This window comes from Gymnodraco acuticeps, unplaced genomic scaffold (assembly GCF_902827175.1).
Source record: "Gymnodraco acuticeps unplaced genomic scaffold, fGymAcu1.1, whole genome shotgun sequence".
Taxonomy (NCBI): domain Eukaryota; kingdom Metazoa; phylum Chordata; class Actinopteri; order Perciformes; family Bathydraconidae; genus Gymnodraco; species Gymnodraco acuticeps.
Window position 1 is genome coordinate 3,326,522 of NW_022991187.1, and position 21,460 is coordinate 3,347,981.

A 21,460-nucleotide genomic window follows, 5' to 3' on the forward strand; every position below is an offset into this window, starting at 1 on the left:
CTGAGTGTCATATCATGCTGGGAATATATTCGTTAGTATGAGGCAGTGTGTTCGTGACCGGTTAGCTCAGTTGGTTAGAGCGTCGTGCTAATAACGCGAAGGTCGCGGGTTCGATACCCGTACTGGTCATCAGAATTTTTTATGATGTCTTGTCTCACAAAGCAATAAAAAGATCGCAGATAATGCAAAAAATCATGTGCACAACTCAATAATACAATATCAGCTGACATGGAAAGGAACTTCACTAACTGCTGCTTTAATTCCAGAGCTTGAGACCCCTGAGCTTTTTATATATGTATGGTTAGCTCTAAGAATTAGGCATTACATTACATTACATTGCATTTAGCTGACGCTTTTATCCAAAGCGACTTACAATAAGTACATTCGACCAGGAAGACACAACCTTGAAGAAAACAGAATCATATAAGTACATCAGGTTTCATAGAGCCAAACATTTCAAGTGCTACTCAACTGGCTTTAGGTAAGCCAGTCCTTTATTAGTATAAAAGTGCTTTGTTAATAGTTCTATCGCTCGAAGTGGAGTCGAAAGAGATGAGTTTTCAGTTTGCTTCGGAAGGTGTGTAAGCTATCTGCCGTCCTGATGTCAATGGGGAGCTCATTCCACCATCTTGGAGCCAGGACATCAAACCCACGTGTTTTCGCCGATGGGAACTTGGGTCCCCCTCGCAGCGAGGGCGCAACGAGTCGTTTGGCTGATGCAGAGCGTAGTGCACGCGCTGGGGTGTACGGTTTAACCATGTCCTGGATGTAGGAAGGGTCAGATCCATTCGCAGCATGGTACGCAAGTACCAGTGTCTTGAAGTGGATTCTAGCAGTTACCGGAAGCCAGTGGAGCGAGCGTAGGAGCGGAGTGGTGTGGGAGAATTTAGGAAGGTTGAAGACCAGACGAGCCGCTGCATTCTGGATGAGCTGCAGAGGTCGGATGGCACATGCAGGTAGACCAGCCAGGAGGGAGTTGCAGTAGTCTAGGCGTGAGATGACGAGAGCCTGGACCAGAACCTGAGTCGCTTTCTGGGTCAGCTGGGGACGTATCCTCCTGATGTTGTAAAGCAGGGGTGCCCACACTTTTTGGGCTGGTGAGCTACTTTTGAAATGACCAGCTCACCGAGGTCTACCAACCAAAAATAAAATCCCAAATTGCAAGGGTTGCTGAATAACACGTTTTATTTATACATGGGATAACTACAATAGGGCTGCAACAAACGACTAATTTGATAATCGATTAATCTATCTATTAATGAAACGACTAATCGACTAATCAGACTATTACTGTATGCCTTGCACAATTTCTCAAACCCTCTTGTTTAGCCATCAACTTTTAGATTTAGCTTGAGGTTGTTTTAGGCACGTGGAAACTAACAATGAAGACAATAAAGATTAATACTTGATTCAAAAATACATATATTATTAAATTAACAAATTGTGAACAAAACTAACATTGCTTTTTATTTAAATAAAATAAATAATATTTCACATCAAAAGAAACAACAATGTTTTAACAAATCGTATTCAATAATGTGATGACAGAACTGTGAACAGAATAGCTGAAACTTTAACAAAATAAAGAGTAAATCTGTTACCTCTATCATTAACCCATGTTTGAATCATTGAGTTAACTGCGTGTGTTGCTGCTAGCATACATAACACCTGACGTGGAAACGTTACTCGTGGATGGGGCTACAGAGCTGCTAGAAAGACAGTCGAACCCGGTGCATTCCTCCGTCTGAATGTGGAGCACTTTTGATAAATGTTTTGACACATTGCTCGTGTTACCGCCCTCACATGCTGAACTCTCTTGGCAACGAGCATTGTCCACCTCAAGACGGGTAACATGTAACCACACCTTGGAGCGCTTCTCTCCGCCATCTCCTCCGTGTGTTGCTGCATGTAGCAGCCGCGTGTGTAACTGCCCCGCCCCCTCGCGCACAGACGGGGGAGAGAGATCTCGTCTCGATTGGAAAGATCGAAAATACACCGACATTTGTTTGTCTTTTTGCATATTAGAAACGAGTTGGCGACACTAAGACTGCGAGATAATGTTTTTGTAGCAATAATAATACATGACCTTTCTCTTTCTAAACTCGCTACTCGTAGGGAAGTCGCTGTCATATGCCTTGTGAACACTCCGATAATGCCTCTCCACGTTACCTTTCTTTGGCAGAGCGACGCTTGCTTTACAAATAAGGCAAATAACCTTTGAATGTGACATCACAAAACAATATTCTTCCTCCCATTCTGGGTGGAAGTGGTTTGTCTTTAGCTTCTTGCTCGGTCCCGCACTCATTTTGTTTTTTGTCTCTTGTTTGTCTCTTTAACTTAATTTGAGTTTTCCCGGCACTTGACTGATTTTGTATCGCTTTGCATTCTGGGTTAACAGACTGGAAAGCGATAGGTCGCTTTTTCTGTCAATCAAGTAAACTCCTGAATTAAGTGGCAGGGAGGCCAAGGGAGGAGGGATCAAAACCTGTTTTGTCTATTTTAACGGAACAGGATTTTTTTTAATTTATGAATGACTCGCGATCTACCAGCATTGCCCCCGCGGTCGACGTACTGGGCACCTCTGTTGTAAAGCGTGTATCTGCAGCAACGGGTTGTAGCAGCGATGTTTGCAGTGAAGGACAGGTTGTTATCTAGGGTCACACCCAGATTCCTTGCAATATCTCAGAGGATATTGTGATTACTAGTGCAGTTCAGAGGGTTAGTTTGTTTAAATCATATTACCACATCAGATAGTTTTAAAGCAGTGACATACTGTAAATGTGGAGACAAGGGGAGGACATATTGTGTGCCTATGCCTAGAAGCTTATCTACGAGCAAGGCAACGTTTATTTTCCTACTTCCTTATCTTCACTTAGACTTCAGACTGCAGCTGGGATACTCGATCTCTCCTTTGAGCACAAAATAAAATAAAATATTTGTAGCCACTTTGTGACTCTCCTATTTATTTGCAGGTCCTATTGGGATTTGTTAAAAAAGGTGTTTCAAATGCCACTTAATATTCTTCACACGACACAACATACTGATAAAAAGTAGGAAATGGTAAAGCTGCGGCTTTATCTGAAGGCATCACTATAGAAATGAGCTTTACTGAGTCTCTTAACAACATGGAATCATATAAAACGAAAAGACATGATGCGTTTGATTAGATTACAATGACATTTATTGGCTTGAGTTTTCGCAAATTAGTTCAGTCCCATGTTTTACATATCCCAAAAAAATGAATGTCAAATGTCGGAGAGAAAAAATCTTTTTGCCTTGTCATGTGTTATGTGTCCTTTGCACAAATTGCATACTATTAAGAGAGCGTAATATATAATATGTAGAACTATAAAAAGAAAAAGCTACAGTTTACTTTAAATGACAGTCAATTCAGGATTGAGATGTTATAGGTAACTTACAAAAGATCCCCAAAACACATTGAGAAGTACATATTTAAACATGCCACTATAATTCAATATGAGAGTCAAATCTAATCATCAATCCCCCTTCCCTCACCCCGTCAGGGTTTGGCTGGACAAAGATGCTTGGACATGAGAATGCAGATGTCTTTCCCACACGCCCAGCACTTCTGCTTGATGTGTGGAGAGCCCTGCTGGGTCTTTCTCTTACACAGTGAACACACCTCTGCAGCACCAGCACCCGCTTTTCCAGATGATTTTATCAGCCCTTTAAATTCTTTCAGTATGGAATCATTTGGTGCCTTTGCGATGCCTACCAGTTTCACTCTTTTGGGATCAAACACACAGTCCTCCTCCAGGCCACTGCGCACTGCTAAGAGGCCAATATTAGGGGGCACCCAAGCAGTGTCGTAGCCATGTGAGTGCCATGTTTTCTGCATGGGATGGCTGTCCTTGTCAATGCGCTTGACACGGCCCACGCGCACATGTAACTGAAAGACAACACGGTCTGTAGGACTACATCCCAAAGGATAAGCCGATGCCTTCTTTATATCACGACTGACATACACGCCCATTCCCAGCATGCCATCTGAAGACTGTTTAAAACCATTGGCAATGATGACTCGTGCGCTGGTGATGCTGGTCCCGTGGTACATGGAGTAGACGCCCCTGCTTCGGGGTTTCTGGGACGAGTTCAGCTCCAAACCAGGAAAAGAAGCACCATCATCAATCACCTCCCAGCCGGAGAACTGCACTGACATCCTGATTCAGATATGTGGAAAGATCCCGTAAAGATCGGAAGCTCTGTAAGAAATTCAAAGGGAGATGTGGCATTATGTTAGAATTAAGATCAATCAGGGTGTTAATTTAAAGGGGACCTATCATGCAAAATGCACTTTTTGATATCTTTCATACACATGTGTCCCCGGTGTGTCAGGGAACTCACGCAGCGTCAGAAAATAAAACCCTCTCTCTTTTCCTCCGTACCCAAATCTCTAAAAACGGGGGTACAACGGAGCTGATCCAGATTTGCGTATGATATGACGTAATATTGGCGGCGGACCCACAGCACTATCAGAAACATTGCTATCAGAAACAATGCCCGACTGTTTTGGATGTAATATGGTCGGTGTTTACATTAGCATCGCTAACACTCAGAGCTAACCTGAGAGAGCATGTGTGTGAAGAAGCAGGGAATAAAAGGGAACTCACCTTGTGGTATAACCGGCAAGAGAGATAGGCTTTGAGCTCCATACTGTTTCAGAGATAATCCTTGATCTAATAATCCTTGCGTTTCATCACCGCAGCCTTTTTAGACAGTATCTGCCAGGTCCTGCATGAGCCGGCATAAACTCCGCCCCCTCTTATTTTTAATTTGTTTCAGTTTAAAATAAAAAGAAGCATTATTTAAAAAAAAAAATGTTAGCCTTTATTTATACAGGTGAAAATCTCATTGAGACACAGGGTCTCATTCTCAAGAGAGACCTGTTTATATCCAGAATCAGCACTTTTGGAACAGGAAGTGAAATAGAGGGATATGAGGCATGGCTAGAAGTGATCTGTTAGTTTTTTTGAACAAAACACTTCATAGACATGTTTTTTATATTTGTTTATATATCTGAGACCTATGCTAGTGCCTACAACTATGATAGGTGACCTTTAACTTAACCCTCCTGTCATGTTCGTTTCTCCCCCCTTACTTTGGTGATTAAACATTATTCATCACCAAACTTTATTTAACACCCCTTTTAATCTTTAAACAATGTCTCAGAATACTGGTTTACATGAATTACTGCAGTGCATATACAAAGAAAAGACAATGAACATGTATTCCAAAATTAACATTTTGTTGATTTGTCCGTGTGTACTATCTGACGGATGAACATAATCTAGTAATCATAATCATTACCCATTCATTTCCTATGGCGTTTTTGACCAGGAACATTGTAGATGTTAAAAAGCTGACTAAACCTCAAAATTCAATGAAAGTGGTGATCAGCAATTTTATAAATTCAAATGCCTATTGAAAGGTAATTATAAGGCATCAAGCAATCAAAGGTAAAACACATATGTATCATTGATGAAGGTGGTAAATCTGTCAGATTTTCGGAAACACGACATGAGGGTTAAAAGAGGCAAGCAAAAGCAACGAGACAGTGTGGCTAGCTTGGATTACTTCTGTTAATTAATATATATATATATTGTGTATTTATTTCAAAATATGCCAGATGACTCTTTTGTCACATTAAAGCATTCTGAATGCTTGAGAAGTTCTATACAAATGAACTTGCCTTGCCCTGTTTCGCTTCCTCCTTCTTACATGGGTTTTGACCTATGGTTTTGACATTTTCTTCCTTATCAGAAGTGAGTCCATAAATGTTGCTAACCCTGCTGATTGTATCGCACTCTTATTCAGTTGGTCCGCCTTTAAAATTCACATTCAACATTACACTAACTCCAGGGCACATTAATTGATAGTTTATTCAACCATATCTGCAGTCCGTGTGTAACAGAAAAGTAGGCTATAAGTCAAATACAACTCTATACATTTAGGAACACAGGACGAGTAAACATTGTAGCTTTTGTCAGCCTGAACATTATCACTCTGATAGCCATAAACTGTTGCATGACTGATGTTATTTTATTGACTTTCTCTATAAATCTAGCAAAAATAACGCATTAACGTGTTTAAACTATGAAATCTTACCGTCCGTGAGGAGTTACCAGCCAGGAAGATTTCCCTTTCGGTTCTGTAAGTTTCGTTTATTGTTTGATTATTTGATGACGTCACTAGTGGGGCTTTCTCATGGCCGGTTAGCTCAGTTGGTTAGAGCGTCGTGCTAATAACGCGAAGGTCGCGGGTTCGATACCCGTACTGGCCAATGTATGTTTTCTCCTTCTCACACACAAAGTTAGTACAGTTGGACCAGAGTATCAAAACGTGGGGGAAAAAAGCGAATTAAAAGTGTAAATAACTGCAAATAAGTGTCTATCTAAACCAAACACGGAATAATGTAACCCTCCGGTATAACTGTGGACGTTTTTGTCCATATGGGTAATTTTTCACTTTTCATTTTGCAATAACTTTGGTTGTGTTGGTGCAAATGGCCTGATTTTTTGTAACAAGGCTATTTTCTCAATCTATTTTGGAATTCCAATTTAAATTTTTCAAATCGGTCTTTAATTCACTGTATAACAAATTGACTACGCAAATTAGTCATTCGAGACAAAAATGTCCACTGCAAAATACTTTGATAAAAACATTATATTAAAAGTTTTTTTTCACAAGTTTTTTGGGTTCAATCTTTAAAGCAACTTCCGCCCTAATAGAAAATACCAAAAATGTAATCATTTTCAGGATTTTAACCCTTTAAATGCAATTTTGAATACATGAAACCGATGTTTTTTTTCATGATGAAAACAGAGAAAATGAGTTATTTTCCAAAAAATACATATCTGGGGACTGGCTCTTTTTTTTTTACAACAGTCTTGGATATGTCAAAGATTAGCATCAACATTTATTTTTTTGCATTATTAGTTTTTGCACAAAATCAGATTGAACAAAAAAGTCACACATTAGTCATTCGGGAAAAAATGTCCACTTCCAAAAACTGCTCTAAAATGACAACAGATTAATATTTTTAAAAACTGTTTGGGGTTAAATCTTTCAATCAACTTCAGTCCTGATCAAAAATACCAAATGTTAACTTATGTTCAGGATTTTAACCCTTGAACTGCCAGTTTGAAAACATGAATTTGCGTTTTCTATGAAAAACATGCACAAAAAGGCAGTTAAAAGCATTACAAATAATTAACAAAATACATACGAAAATGCATTGCTAAATACAATAATATCTAAATGTATTGCTTAAGACAGTAATGTATAAATGCTGATATAAATAATTAAATAGATAAATATTGAAATAAATATTGAAATAAACATGTTTTTTTCCTTTGGCTATGCTCAGTCATTTTGTATATGTTTATCTTACTCTGATGATAATGACGATTTAACATAGATATAATGTTAAATCCGAAATGACTTTGAGAAGCTGAAGACCAAACTTGTCATTACTGGGTGGGTGTTTCTGCATGGTTGCTGCATGTTACATTAATGCTTAGACTTCTAAGCCACCAATATAGTTTTAAAGCATGATCGCCCAACTATATGTTGCTGTGAGGTTTTCTCAAGTGTATTTGTACCTTTACGCACACAATGTGCATTAAAGCGGCATGCATCTTTTACGCAATGCTGTTTGTAGCCTTGTATTCTGTGGATACGACAACATTAATAACTATTGTACATTTCTCTGACAAGTTTTAACAAGTGTACGTAGTGAGGTGTCTTGAACAATATCTTTGAATTGCTATAATACAATTTGGAATCTTTGTGTACACAGCAAGGAGAAACACAGTGACAGAGCACTTGAGCAGATCAACACATGCTAAATAAATATTTTGGAATTGGACAATACACATAGCTGGCCAAAAACTGAAGACGAGTGTTTCGAACCCTGCCATTGTTGTTAAATCCATCTCCAGTCTGTTTCCATCTTTAGTTGGAGGAAGACTGGAGAAAAACTAAATTATATCCGAGTGGATTCCAAGTTGTTATCTTTTTCCCACTTCTTATACATTCAACAGATTATGTTCTTTGAATGTAGAAGCCCAATTGTAAAGATTTTAATGTGATCTCTATAGGTGGCTTTAGCTCAAAGGGTGTGTCTATCAACATGAAGATCACTGGTTCAATTCAAACTCATATCTAATGGAACCAACGAGGCTATGGTGAATGTGCTATAAAAATACTGAAATTATTCCTGTATTTATTTAACTCCATATTTATTCATGTTTGTATTCATACATTTATTTATACTATTGTCATGTTCCATCCTCCATATGTGCTTAACAGTGCAATTTTGTTGTTGTTGATATGTTAACCATGTAACCCATCAGAAATAACCTGCACTGAATATTATGAATAATAAATGCATAGAACCAAGCAAGTGACACTACGAGATAATGTCTTATAACGGGTGATATAGAAGTTCCGTTATCAATTACCGGTGCGACATGTTTATCTGAAAGTTACCGAAGCAAAAGACGTGCGCCGCCCGGGAATCGAACCCGGGTCGCAAGAATGGGAATCTTGCATGATACCACTACACCAGCGGCGCAGATGCAATATAACAGAAGAGCTTTCTTTATAAAGGGCGCTATTCAAATTGGAGTCCAACAACGCTACTGCAACTTTTTACTGATGCTTTCCTTTGGTCGCACGACCATGACCATGACCAAACTCACAAAAATAATAATGGATATAAAAACACAAAATGTCCTGTACCTCCATGTGTGTTTCTTTCTCATAGCTGCAAACAGAAAAGCTTTGTTTATAATAATAATAAGTATAATTAATAATACGTTTCAAGTGTTATTTTTAATTGTATTGTCATAATTTTTGTAATGATAATTTGTACCAATTATTTGTTTTTTGTTTTATAATTGTATTATATTGAAACAATTTATTCAAATTTGGAAAATAGTATCATTTTTTAATTATTAAATAAATATATAAAAGTTGTATTGTTGTATTTTTTATTTGTTTAGTTGATTATCTTATTCGTTTTTTTTTTTATTCTTAGTTTTTTTAAAATTATTTTAATTCTTATTTTAATTTTTTATTTTATTTCCCACACAGACACAGCCATTAATAAATATATTAATGTTATTGAAAATAAATGTAAACATACATTAAATATATATAATGTGTGTTCTGTTTTATTCTCAACTTATATTTTTTTATTTATACATGTATTTATTTATCTTGTCTTGTGTTTATTTATTCCTCTATTTATTTCCACATTTATTTATGTATTCCTGTATTCATTTATATTTTCCTGTAGGCCTATTTATTTCCACATTTATTTATTTCACCCTCACTGGTACCTGCACATTTCAATGTTTTTATATATGAGTCAATATCACTATAAAGTAACTTTGGTGTCCCCATCAGAATCACTCAGTCATCATGAAAATGTAGCAGAATAATGAAACTCTGAGGTCTTATTATAAATGGCACAATGATAAGTCTCTTGAAATGTGTTTCGTTCATTTTATACCGTATTTTTTCATTGGATGTACGTGATTTTGGCATGTCCCACACACTGCTCTGCTAAAGTGTGTGTAATAAGTGGTTAAATGATACTACATTTTTTTTAAATGATATGGTTTTATTGTCCACAACGAGTTATTTGATAAAACGAGACATTTTGATCATGTATATTCTAATTTCATAATAATATTGAACATTTTGCATGTGTCCACATTGCTGTCCACCCTGTCATTATGGGGTAACTGTCCCTATAAAAAAAACATCTGATGTTTTCAGTGACATTACTACCACCATGTTGTCTTTCTTCAATGGAGGCTGAGACAGTTGCAGAATAAGTATTTAAACTTATATTTCGTAATTGTAATCATTTTGTGTAGTTGGATGTTGTCAAGCTTGTCCACTCTGTCATGTGAAATGTCAATTAATATAAAAACCTTTCAGAAATTCGAAATATATTTGTTAAACAGTACACAGTCACCTTGCTAACTGAATCATGTTGCTAACTGAAGGTCCACCATGTGCTCATTAAATGCTAATATTAGCCAAAAATGTCCACCCTGACAGCAAGTTCCATGACAGGGTGGACATGGTTCGTGACAGGAAGGAGATACGGACCATCATTTTATTATTATCCAAATACTGGATTAACTGACATATATTATTGAGAAAGGGACTAAATAGCTTTATGAAGATGTACATTTTATAATCACCATAATTACAATGTATTTACTCTACTTTGAATTTGTCCATGACACAGGGTGGATACATGTACACTGCCTGCCAGCAATTAATTTATAAAAAGTGTGGGAGCTTGACCAACATCCATTTCTAACAGCAACATATACTTAATACATTGAATATGAAGTTCAATGGAACATCTCTGATTTTTTTGGGGGGGGAATTGGGAAGTCTCAAATGCACCGTATGGTGATACAGACTCATATATCTATTTAACTTGTTCACATAACTGTAAATATGTAAATTCACCTGATATAGAGATTAACTTACATTACATTTGTGTGTTCTATTATCCCTGTGTATATTCTCATATACTGTGTACTATCTGTGTTTCACTTTTATTCTGTTGCTGCTTTAACACCTGCATTTCCCTATAGGGATCAATAAAGCTCCATCTTATCTTATCTTATTTGCCAGAGGTTTCCAGTTCTAATTTCTCTAACATTTCTGAACCTTGTCTTTAAAGCTATATGACCAAGAATAATCAGTTTTGAATAATTTTGCAAAGCTATAATAACACTCGGTGTTTTTGCTGCATATGCCACGAAAAATGTGGAGCCACATCTTTGTGTGGGAGAAAGAGCGCTTGATTTTGGCTTCATTTCAGCGCGCAGGTTGACGCTGCTGACGCTGCTCCTCCGCCATCTTCAACTTCCTATTGTTTGCATCAGACTGAGGCTGTCTGCAGTGTGTGTGAGAGCAGAAGCGGCCGCCGATTTATCACAAAATAGTAGATATACCCCTTAACGTTTGCGGTCGCTCAAGTTAAGCACAAGCCATTTGTATGTCATTGGATTAAAGAGCTCTCAGGACGCGACCACTAAAACCTTGACGATGGACGACGATCAACCCAGAACCTTGTGAGTAACATCGGGCCCCGTCTATGTCCTGGAATGGGAAAGAAGGATCGGTGTAAATACCGGCGAAATGTTTCCACGTTGTTGTTTCATTAAAAGAAAACCTTTGATTAAGTCACATGTATTCCACATTGTAGTTTCAGGGCCAAAACAGCGACGTTTGTGAATACAATATTGCTTTTTTTATTTGAACGGTAGGTTCTGTTTGATTAAGCCGTTCATATAAATAGACGGAACCACAGCTCGCTTGAAAATGAAACTGAACGGCTAGCTAATGCTAGGCTAATGCTATGTAACACTAGCCAAAGATGCTAACGCAGCTAGCTAGTCACTGCTTCTCAAATTCACCCGTTTTACTCGAATTATATGTGTATTTATAAAAATATACGTGTGTTATTGGGACTAGACATGCATTAGCTTGTGAAAGGGATGTTATGTTAGCCAGTAGCTGCCAATCCATTTAGCATGAGGCCCTCTTTTAGCCTACCAGCGTTAGCTTTAGCTAGCTGGCAAGACAAGCCACGTCAACGCTGGGAGAAACGGTTCGGGACAGCGCCAATAAAGTTGATCATATCCGAGTTGTCTGTGTGGAAATTAGATTACCCCGAGTAATATTAACCTCCCCCCTTCATTTTTGTTTTGTATTGTAAATATAAGGTAATGTTGTGGGTTGAGGCTAGCCCGGTTAACTAGCCTTTGTTTGCATGCTACTTCCTGTTTGACAAAGACTCAATTCCCCCATCTCTTTCCTTGTTTGCAGGTATGTTGGGAATCTGTCCAGGGATGTCACCGAGCCCCTCATCCTGCAGGTCTTCACACAGATAGGACCTTGCAAGAGCTGTAAAATGATAGTAGATGTGAGTGTTATCTATATATATATTGTTCCACTATAGGACATTGCATTCAACAGGGGCCTGAAATGTGGTGCTGCTGCATGTGAAAGTCTCAATCCACATTATGCTTGCTGTTGAGTTCCCAATCCCAGTATACCACATCAGGCATTACACTCCAAATTAACAGTAGGTGGCTCTTGTCATCTGAAGTGATTAAAATGTCCCCCTTGCTGTGGACTTAATATCAGTTTTTTGGTTTCCCTTGACAGACGGCTGGAAATGATCCGTACTGCTTTGTGGAGTTCTATGACCACAGGCATGCTGCTGCCTCATTGGCAGCAATGAATGGAAGGAAAATAATGGGTAAGGTAAGCTATCGTGTCTACAGGGTGAGTTGCGATGGGTGGACTTTGGGTATGGGACATTTAGATGATGTGCCTTCTAAGACAAAAACAAAGAAAACAGTGGCCTGCTAGCATAGCAATAGGGGAAGCTCCTGGAGCCAGGGTCCAAATCGTATCTTGAGCATTACAGAGCCCAAGTGCTGTACTTTAGTTTACAAAACCTGCACGGTAAAAGATGACAACATTTAAAGTTCTGTGAAGAGCTCGCGAAAGTTATGTTATCTAGAACAATAGAGCAAACTATTAACATTTGAAAAGCCCCGGGGCCTTATAAAAGAATATTAAAGTGATGCTTAATGGGATTATGAATTCAGTGCTAAGACATAAACCAAAACATTTAAATTACTTTTCATGCACTAAACAAGCAACCCCAATAGGTGAGTTGTGTTTAATCGGCATCCACTGCAGAGGTGTTTTGTAAATTGCACTTCTATCTTCAATTTTTGTTATGGGCTAATGCCGCATAATATAATGTTTCAAAATAGCATTGATGCCTCCTTTGTGCTTTTCTTGCTAAGAAGTTCCTGCATCAAGTCATAAGATACTTTGGGCCCCAAATGGTAGACCCATAGCAGTTTTATATTGAGTGGATTGAGAACTAAAACATTAAATATAAGATTATTTTCTTTAACTATGTCTCCAGACATGCAAAGGAAACAAAGTTAGGTAATTGAAGTTTATTCCGCAGTTTTACGGGCTTATAAGTCAGCCTTTTTTACATTACATTTAGCTGACGCTTTTATCCAAAGCGACTTACAATAAGTACATTCGACCAGGAAGACACAACCTTGAAGAAAACAGAATCATATAAGTACATCAGGTTTCATAGAGCCAAACATTTCAAGTGCTACTCAACTGGCTTTAGGTAATCCAGTCCTTTATTAGTATAAAAGTGCTTCGTTAATAGTTCTATCGCTCGAAGTGGAGTCGAAAGAGATGAGTTTTCAGTTTGCGCCGGAAGGTGTGTAAGCTATCTGCTGTCCTGATGTCAATGGGGAGCTCATTCCACCATCTTGGAGCCAGGACAGCAAACCCACGTGTTTTCGCCGATGGGAACTTGGGTCCCCCTCGCAGCGAGGGCGCAACGAGTCGTTTGGTTGATGCAGAGCGGAGTGCACGTGCTGGGGTGTACGGTTTAACCATGTCCTGGATGTAGGAAGGGCTTTTAAAGTTGGAGTCTGTGATTCTTGAGAAAGATTGTTGATATTTGATCACTTACCGTCCCTCTCCCTTCACCTGCCTTATCTCTTTAAACATCCACGGCCTTTCCTCTGCTGGGAAAGGGTTGTGCTTGTATCAAATAGGTCTGCGCCTAGAATCATTTACTCTTCACGTTTGCATTCAAATTATTAGTAACTTAGCCAGATTGACCATAAAGCGTTTTTTTACAGAGCTTCAATCTTTTTCTAAAGTCAAATCAGAATGATTCTATTTGATGACCTCCGAACTTTTGATTTTCGCACTGCACTATGTAGACGCTCTTACACAAACAGTTTGTGCAATAGTTCACTTTTTGTCTCTATTAAAAACACAGTCGCCAGTGGTCTGATCGTCTTTGGTCAAAATGTATTGATAAAAGATTGTTTAATTTTCTCAACTCCAATTATGTCTAACTGAATATCTGCTTCCATCCATACTTTTCAGCGTTAGTGTAACAACATTTTTAATGCCCTTAAAACCCCTTTCCCTTTGCTACATACGCACGAACGTCGTAACGCACCTTTTTAATAACAAACATTCGATGCTTCATTTCAGAACTTCTGAAGAAAAAGCACAACTTGGAAATAAAATAACATTCGGTATGGCGCTAGTGGATCGTTCCAATACACGTCGGTTACAAACCCACGTTTTTGTATGGACACCAGATTTCTTTCAGCGCCGTACCGAAAGGTAGCGACACGTGAGAAATATTCGCTGAATTTGATTGAGCTTATCGGATAAGAATCACAGACTTCACCTTTTTGAAGATAAATCATATACTCCGATAGTGGATGTTTCTTCTGCGAATGATTTAAACATACCCCACCTGTTCTGTTCTCTCTCTGCAGGAGGTCAAAGTCAACTGGGCCACAACGCCAACCAGCCAGAAAAAAGACACAAGTAGTAAGTACAAGGCGGCGTTGATGGCACTTCATTATACTAAAAGTCTGGGAAAATCTAACATAGAAGTAATTTGAATGAGTACAAAGGAAGATGGTAACTGCATATATGCTTATATTTCTTCATGTAGGCATTTTCTTCCCATGTCTTGGTTTTAGCGAGATGCCTTTCCTTTAGTCCTTCCCCTATTAACAAACACCGATACAAATCAGCACTCCTCTGCAGGAAGTCACAATCTTGGTAAAAGCTGGAAATAGATGGCTGTATTCTCACATGCTAAACTCCCTCATAGATCACTTTCATGTCTTCGTTGGCGACCTCAGCCCAGAAATTACTACAGATGACGTCAAAGCTGCCTTCGGTCCATTTGGCAGGATATCGTAAGTATCAGGATTTACTGATTTAAATCTCTATGGACTAAATAACGAGGAACTATTGTTATCCCTTGTTTCACCTCATACTAATAAAATGTAGATATCGTGGGTATTTCCATATATAGAGGGCAATGATACATGCCTTTGAACTTGTAGTACTGTCATGCTTTGTGTTAACATACTCCTGCTGTGTTTGTCCACAGAGATGCTCGTGTTGTGAAAGATATGGCTACAGGGAAATCTAAAGGCTACGGCTTTGTGTCTTTCTTCAACAAATGGGTAAGCTGAGTCATTATTAACCTAAATCAAAGGTGGGAATCTCGTCGTATTAAATCAAACAGTACGATTCTGCTTCTTTAAAAAAATGTAGGGCACCTTGTTTAGTTTTTAAAGGAATGTATTTTAGTTTTCTTTTGATGCTCCTGCTTTGAAATAACCAGATCCTTTTTGTTCTGTTTTCCAGGATGCAGAGAACGCCATTCAGCAGATGGGTGGTCAGTGGTTAGGAGGCAGACAGATCCGAACTAATTGGGCCACAAGAAAGCCCCCCGCCCCTAAGGCCACCTATGAAAGTGCGTTGTCGTGGATGTCTGTGTTTTTCCTGGTTACACAGCAGGTTGGATTCTTGTGTTCACAGTAGAAATGTCTTTGTTTCTCCTAGCAGATAACTCCAAGCACCTATCCTTCGAAGAAGTAGTGAATCAGTCCAGCCCCAGTAACTGCACTGTGTACTGTGGCGGAGTCAGCACAGGACTGACAGGTAATTCATACTATCACTAACAATGCTAGCACCAGTGGGAGTATCATGTGAATGCAGCAAAGAATTCAACACAATTAAATGAATACCACGGCAGTGAAGCTGTTTGAAAACCAGTGCGCACTGCTTTTAAGGTGAATCATAATTCAATTCATACAAGTCATTCCTATGGTGGTGTATTCAGCGTTTTTCAAGCAGCTATCACCATTTTTAAAAATCCTGAATCCATATGAAAGCCATATCTTATATCCAAATGTTCTCTCTCTTTCAGAACAACTGATGAGACAGACTTTTTCCGCCTTCGGACCAATCATGGAAATCAGAGTTTTCCCAGACAAAGGTTATTCATTTGTGAGGTATGTGGAAGATTCATATTACCCGACCTTTGTTCTTTAAAGCGATGGAAAAGTATAACGTAATTGTTTTTGATCCTGGTCATCAACTTATTGAGTAATCGATCTTTTAAAAGTTATTTTTTGCGCTAAAATATAATGTTTCGAACTTAACAAATGTGGAAATGTTGCTGCTTTTCACTTTTTTTCACATCATATCGGATTTAATATCTTTTAGGATTTGGACTGACGAAATCAGATTAACTGACGTTAGACATCACTCTGAGTTATTTTCTATTTCCTTTCTTTATTAAAAAAACAAAACGATTGATAAATGTAGGAAAGGATCAGCAAATTAATCAATAAGGAAAATAATTGTTGGTAGCAGCTTGAATTATGGCACCAACATTTCCTGGTAGCAGGAATAACTTTAATAATGACTTTGAAGTATTAATTGCATTTCCCGTATAAAAAAAAAAAAGGCTGTCGGATTATTTTATTGTTGATTAAATACTTATAATAGATATTCATCCTCTTCTGTAGTCATTGCTAAGTATGTACCTCTGAGTGTCCCTCTGTTTTTGTGCTGCAGGTTTAACTCCCATGAGTCAGCAGCCCATGCCATTGTGTCAGTGAACGGCACCTCAATAGAGGGCCACGTGGTCAAATGCTACTGGGGGAAAGAGACCCCGGACATGATGAGCCCCATGCAGCAGATGCCCATCCCCCAGGTGAGGACACCATGTACCGAACACCATGTATACATGATGCTTAAAGAAAGTCCCTACCTTCTGTACTCTTAGGAAAACGTGTAAAAGCAAATAAATCAAATCAAGCAAGCAATAAAACACTAATACCCCACTATATATATTGTGATTAACACATTTTCTTATATTTATCGTTATATTGAAAGACAGTGTTTACATTTTTAGTTCAATTTTGTATATTTCTATGAATATTTGAATTTATCTTTTTATTGAAGCTTATTCTTAAATATAAATATACATGTTGCCTGGTCTCTTTCTGTACATCATGTTATGCAAAAAAAAAAATGTCAGGACAAACTAAGCTAAAAGCAGACACATGCTGTCGGGATGTCACATGAATGTATAAATAGTTCTAAGTAGGGATGCTCCGATCGCCGGAATCAGTATCGGCCGATACCGATCGAGTGGGCGGGGCCTATGGGGATCTTCCATTTAAAGTGATGTTTAAAACTCAGTTAATGCTCATTCACTGGCGCTTCCACAAACAACCAACATAATGATTACATTCAAATGAAGTACATTATTCAAGTTTACATTAACTTTGGAAAATAACACGGGAGAAATTAGCGGAAGCGCTCTCTCTCTCTCTCACTCACTCACCCTCTCTCTCTCTCTCTCCCCCTCTCTCTCTCTCTCTCGACAGCCTTTCAGTATCGTCTCATGCAGCTCACTGATCCAGTACTGAGTGACCCGACAGTGAAGAATAAATATATGTATAACTAGTTTAGCTTGTTCCAGAGGTAGATGAAATGGCTAAGTGTGTTAGGTCTAACTCTCAGTGTGTGTTGCTCCGCTCACCGGTCCGTCACAGCGGGCGGAGCTGCAGGATTTCTGCTTCTCACACGTTGCATACCGCTATTTTACTGTCATTTTCGGACAGCTTAAAATCTCCCAGACTGGTGAAGCTTGTTTGGCCGCGCACGGAGAAAAGTGTCATGTATTTTACGTCATGCGATCGGCAGGCCGATCGATCGGAGCATCCCTAGTTATAAGACCATAAAAACATATGGAAAAATAAACTGAATTTGAATGTTATCAAACCACACAAAAGACAATAAGTTTCAAGGCTTTTATTGTCATGTGTGCATAGTGTAGTTATAACAATGCACATCTTAGGTCACAGGCTCCTCCAACAGAGCAACACAATAAAACAGATAATTGTGCAAGTAAATATAATATAATATAAATTGTGTAGAATAGTCTATATACAAGTAAATGGAATATTGAGATATATATATATATATATAAGTTACAACCAGATGAATGTTATGGATGTTCTTTCAAAAGTTCAGGTGTTTAACATTCTTATGGCCTGTGGGATGAGAGACTTTTGGATTCAGAAAACTGACTAACTCATCCAAATCCGTCTACATCTCTCAAACTGCTGTCCTAACCCTGGCTGTGGCTCTTCCTCTCGCAGCAGAACAAGATGAGCTTCCCTGCGGCCGCCCAGCCCTATGGCCAGTGGGGCCAGTGGTACGGCAACGGGCCCCAGATCAGCCAGTACGTGCCCAACGGGTGGCAGGTCCCCGCCTACGGCGTCTACGGCCAGGCCTGGAACCAGCAGGGCTTCAAGTAAGTACAGGGCCTCATCTACTCCAACAACACCAGAGCATACAACCCCCACCCCCCCCACCCCCCCCCCCCCCCACAAGACCGGGGCAGCGAGAGCCGGCATTGGCCACAGGAGGGAGCCAGAACTCCCTCCCATAACCACACACACTCTCCCCCCCCTCAAACCCCTCCTTACTGGGAAGATTGATTGACACATATACACACACAGACACACACACACACACACAGGACAATCTGAACTTTACTTTTGTTGTCATCATGTTTCACAGCACATTCTAACAGCTGATGGTTCCTGTTCCAAACATTTTTTGTCACTTAGCGTTAGCTGTTCCAAAATATGATTGTAAAGACAACTGCCTTAAACTATCTAAAAGCTTCTTGAATTTCAATACATTTAAAGAGTTAAAGTGACTGAACAATGTAAATGCTTAAAGCCCAGAACAATGTTTTTTTCACTTCCTGTCCAGGCCTGGGGACGGGTGTGACGAAGATTAATTTCCCCTTTTGTACGATTGCCTACTGTGTGTAAGGACTGTGTTCTTTAAGGCTGTTCAGTTGTTTTTTTTGTATGTCTACATCCATGTCATAGCTTTTTACATTCTTCTTTTCTTTTTGATTTCATTGAATTATTTCGACGTATATATCTGAGGATTTGATCTGTAAATGAATGTCGCTAGGACATGTTAAATATCTTTTGTAGCCTGTTATCAAATTTTGTTTTTATTTAGACAGCCTATGTGCAGTGACGTTTTGTGCACCTAAGAAAAATAAAGGAGGCCATATGTTGTTGACAGTCTAAAGTTCTTGGTGTCCAGCTGTATGAATAGGCTCTGTACAAAGGTGTGATTGTGGAATGCACAGTAAATGCAAAATAACCAGAGGAAGGCGCTACGCCTCTCTTGACTTGAAATTTGAACGTTATCCTGTATAATCTGTCGTATCTCCACACTGAACTTATTCAACTTAGTTGTATTCAATCGTAAAAGGCTCAGAATGCATGTGGGTGAATGTCCTTCGTTGGTCAAATGATGGTTACAGCTGTTGGGGGGGGGGGGGAAGGATCATTTAGCTCGCTACGCTTAGCTTCTATGCTCTTTGTCTGCTTGTTCACCCATGTTTAATCAAATGACACCCCTCCAAAGAGCCCTCCACTCTGTTTTTTGTTTTAATTTTTCGCTAGCTTGATTTTGACCCAGCCTGCCTCACCCTCACACCCTCTGATAACTCTGTTTGCCTTCTTGTTTTCATTCTTAGTAGCTCTAATATAAACCGTCCCTTTGGCTCCCTTTCGCCTTGTCTCTTCTAACCTGCTGGCATTTTGTCTTTCTGTCTCCCCCCCCCCCCCCCCTCTCTCTCTCTCTCTCTCTCTCTACCTCGTTTTTTGCAGTCACTTACCGGCCAGTGCTGGGTGGACTGGCATGAGCGCCATCAGTAACGGTGGGGTTATGGAGCCCACACAGGGATTGAATGGGAGTATGCTAGCCAACCAGCCCGGTATGGGAGCCGCAGGATACCCCACACACTGATAGGTGGGCAGGGTGGTAGATTTGTCAACCGCGGCCTCTTATTGGCTGCACGGTGCCCCGCGGGGCTGTGTAACACCGCCTCCACCTGGGGCAGGACTAAGACTTTTACTGGGACGTGCAGCCTGATGGGAAGGCTGGCGTCTGTACGAGATGTAAATGGGATTACAATGGGTGGGGGGGGGGGGGGTAACGGGAGCCAGGGAGGAGCGATTTTGACCCACACAGGTATTTACACCCTTTGTGGTAGGGAAGACTGGCCATGAACCAGGGCTCTTACCAGTTTTAAGTTAACTGTACATTAGTATAAAACTGTAAAGGAGAAACTTTGGGAATTTTTTTGGGTTTTACAAATTGCTTCCATTTTCACATCTTTCCTCTCAGGCTGACTCCGAGAGGTTTTTCTTTGGTTCTTTTTTTTAAAAGTCTGAGTCGTGCTAAGTTATGAACCTTAGTTATTATTTGAGAAATGGAAATCTGTTTCATTTAGTTTCCTCTTGGATTAAAATCAATTGCAGGGATTGTTGCCACTGCTGTTTCTCTGTAAGGGCAGATCAATATTGCACAGTTTTTCCTCTCTTGTACTTGGGACACATTTGACTACCAAGAGTGTTTTCCTATTCATCCATTTTGCATTCCATTTCTCCTTCATATCTTTTGGACAGCCTCAAATCTTTTTTCGCCACATGTAAATAACCATAAATTCATTTTAAACGATGTAAGTAAAATGCTACTGTTAACTGTGGGTGCTTGCTTTCTTTTTTTGTTTTGATAACTTGACAGTTAACTCCAACATTGTGCGTAGCAGAGTGCACTATGTGAAGTGACTCTGGCACCGTGCAACACGCAATTCTTCCATGCAGGGATTAAACAGCATTGCCATGCAGTGCATACTTAAAATTTAACACGATTCAAATGTGAAAGGGCAAACATGTTTTTCCCTTTGGATGGTTTTTAAATATCTATTGAGACGCCAGTATTTTATATCAAAAATCTGAGTGGATTCAACCTTTACACTTGCTCTTTTTGCCAGAGACATGGGGAGGCCTACATTGTAACTGTTGCCTTATAGAGCTGGTTTCTTTTAGCTGACAAGATCCTCTTTTTAATTAGGCAGTGCCTACAGACATTTTCAGACCCTTCTGTTGAGAAAGGTGTTAGCCCTGAGAACTGATGACTCTGCTACTGTAATCAATGTTTTCTTGCTTTGTCAAATTAAATTGCTAATGCACATAAACCACTGTGTTGTCCTTTTTCTCATGGTATTGTGTTTATGTTGCTTTTAATTCAAAAACTGCTTTTGAAAACATGTACAAATCTATTTGTATGCTTCGGTGTTCTGGTTTCAGGTTCAGGTTCTTTATTTGTACCCGTAGGTAGATTTAGTTTGCAGCGAAAAAGACAAGGGATCCATCCTGACACACTGTCAAAACAACAACAGACACATCTCTAATAAAAAGGACTAGTAAAAAGTACAAGTACACCCTGCTCTGTCGAATCTCAAAATATTTCAAAAACATTTAAGAAGGAAGGAAAACACTAGTACCAACATGGAAATTCCTAATTAAATAAATAAAATGTATCGCAGGAACTTCATGAAGACATTTCTATACATGTGGGGACACAACGTCACGGTTTGGTGGTCAAATGTAACCGTTTGAACTGAAAT

The 21,460-nt window shown here is 39.2% G+C and overlaps 2 protein-coding genes and 3 non-coding genes across 8 annotated transcripts; 3 read left to right on the forward strand and 2 right to left on the reverse strand.

Moving 5' to 3' along the window:
* Positions 1 to 55: 55 nt before the first annotated feature.
* trnai-aau lies at positions 56 to 129 on the forward strand. Its single transcript has one exon. It is a non-coding gene; the product is annotated as a tRNA-Ile (tRNA).
* A 2,817-nt stretch (positions 130 to 2,946) lies between these two features.
* LOC117561088 lies at positions 2,947 to 6,188 on the reverse strand. Of its 2 annotated transcripts, none has more exons than XM_034238329.1 (2): positions 6,127 to 6,188; positions 2,947 to 4,223 (listed from the first exon to the last, which is right to left on the reverse strand). In XM_034238329.1, exon 2 carries the CDS (start codon positions 4,178 to 4,180, stop codon positions 3,521 to 3,523), a length of 660 nt encoding a protein of 219 aa, XP_034094220.1. In that variant the 5' UTR covers positions 4,181 to 4,223; positions 6,127 to 6,188; the 3' UTR covers positions 2,947 to 3,520. The 2 variants fall into 2 exon arrangements, with proteins under 2 accessions (XP_034094220.1, XP_034094221.1); XM_034238330.1 differs by lacking the exon at positions 6,127 to 6,188 and adding an exon at positions 4,632 to 4,854.
* A 39-nt stretch (positions 6,189 to 6,227) lies between these two features.
* Positions 6,228 to 6,301, forward strand: trnai-aau. Its single transcript has one exon. It is a non-coding gene; the product is annotated as a tRNA-Ile (tRNA).
* Positions 6,302 to 8,525: 2,224 nt separating this feature from the next.
* trnag-ccc lies at positions 8,526 to 8,596 on the reverse strand. Its single transcript has one exon. It is a non-coding gene; the product is annotated as a tRNA-Gly (tRNA).
* A 2,265-nt stretch (positions 8,597 to 10,861) lies between these two features.
* LOC117561080 (nucleolysin TIA-1-like) lies at positions 10,862 to 21,028 on the forward strand. 3 transcript variants are annotated; one of them, XM_034238304.1, is made up of 12 exons: positions 10,862 to 11,129; positions 11,887 to 11,983; positions 12,229 to 12,327; positions 14,412 to 14,466; positions 14,756 to 14,843; positions 15,041 to 15,116; positions 15,301 to 15,409; positions 15,499 to 15,597; positions 15,866 to 15,950; positions 16,519 to 16,657; positions 18,114 to 18,268; positions 18,736 to 19,064. In XM_034238304.1, the coding sequence occupies exons 1-12, from the start codon at positions 11,104 to 11,106 to the stop codon at positions 18,761 to 18,763; spliced, it is 1,056 nt and encodes a 351-aa protein (XP_034094195.1). In that variant the 5' UTR covers positions 10,862 to 11,103; the 3' UTR covers positions 18,764 to 19,064. The 3 variants fall into 3 exon arrangements, with proteins under 3 accessions (XP_034094195.1, XP_034094196.1, XP_034094194.1); XM_034238305.1 differs by lacking the exon at positions 18,736 to 19,064 and adding an exon at positions 19,656 to 21,028 and having other exon boundaries at positions 11,046 to 11,129; positions 15,502 to 15,597; XM_034238303.1 differs by lacking the exon at positions 18,736 to 19,064 and adding an exon at positions 19,656 to 21,028 and having other exon boundaries at positions 11,104 to 11,129.
* Positions 21,029 to 21,460: the final 432 nt, after the last annotated feature.

What these genes read in the sequence shown, in the direction of transcription:
- LOC117561080 (XM_034238303.1), top strand. Translation starts at nt 11,104, where the DNA reads ATGGACGACGATCAACCCAGAACCTT. An exon ending in GACGATCAACCCAGAACCTT is followed by an intron (nt 11,130 to 11,886) that starts GTGAGTAACATC and finishes CCTTGTTTGCAG; the next exon opens with GTATGTTGGGAATCTGTCCA. An exon ending in CCCTAAGGCCACCTATGAAA is followed by an intron (nt 15,410 to 15,498) that starts GTGCGTTGTCGT and finishes TGTTTCTCCTAG; the next exon opens with CAGATAACTCCAAGCACCTA.
- LOC117561088 (XM_034238329.1), bottom strand. Translation starts at nt 4,180, where the DNA reads ATGTCAGTGCAGTTCTCCGGCTGGGAGGTGATTGATGATGGTGCTTCT.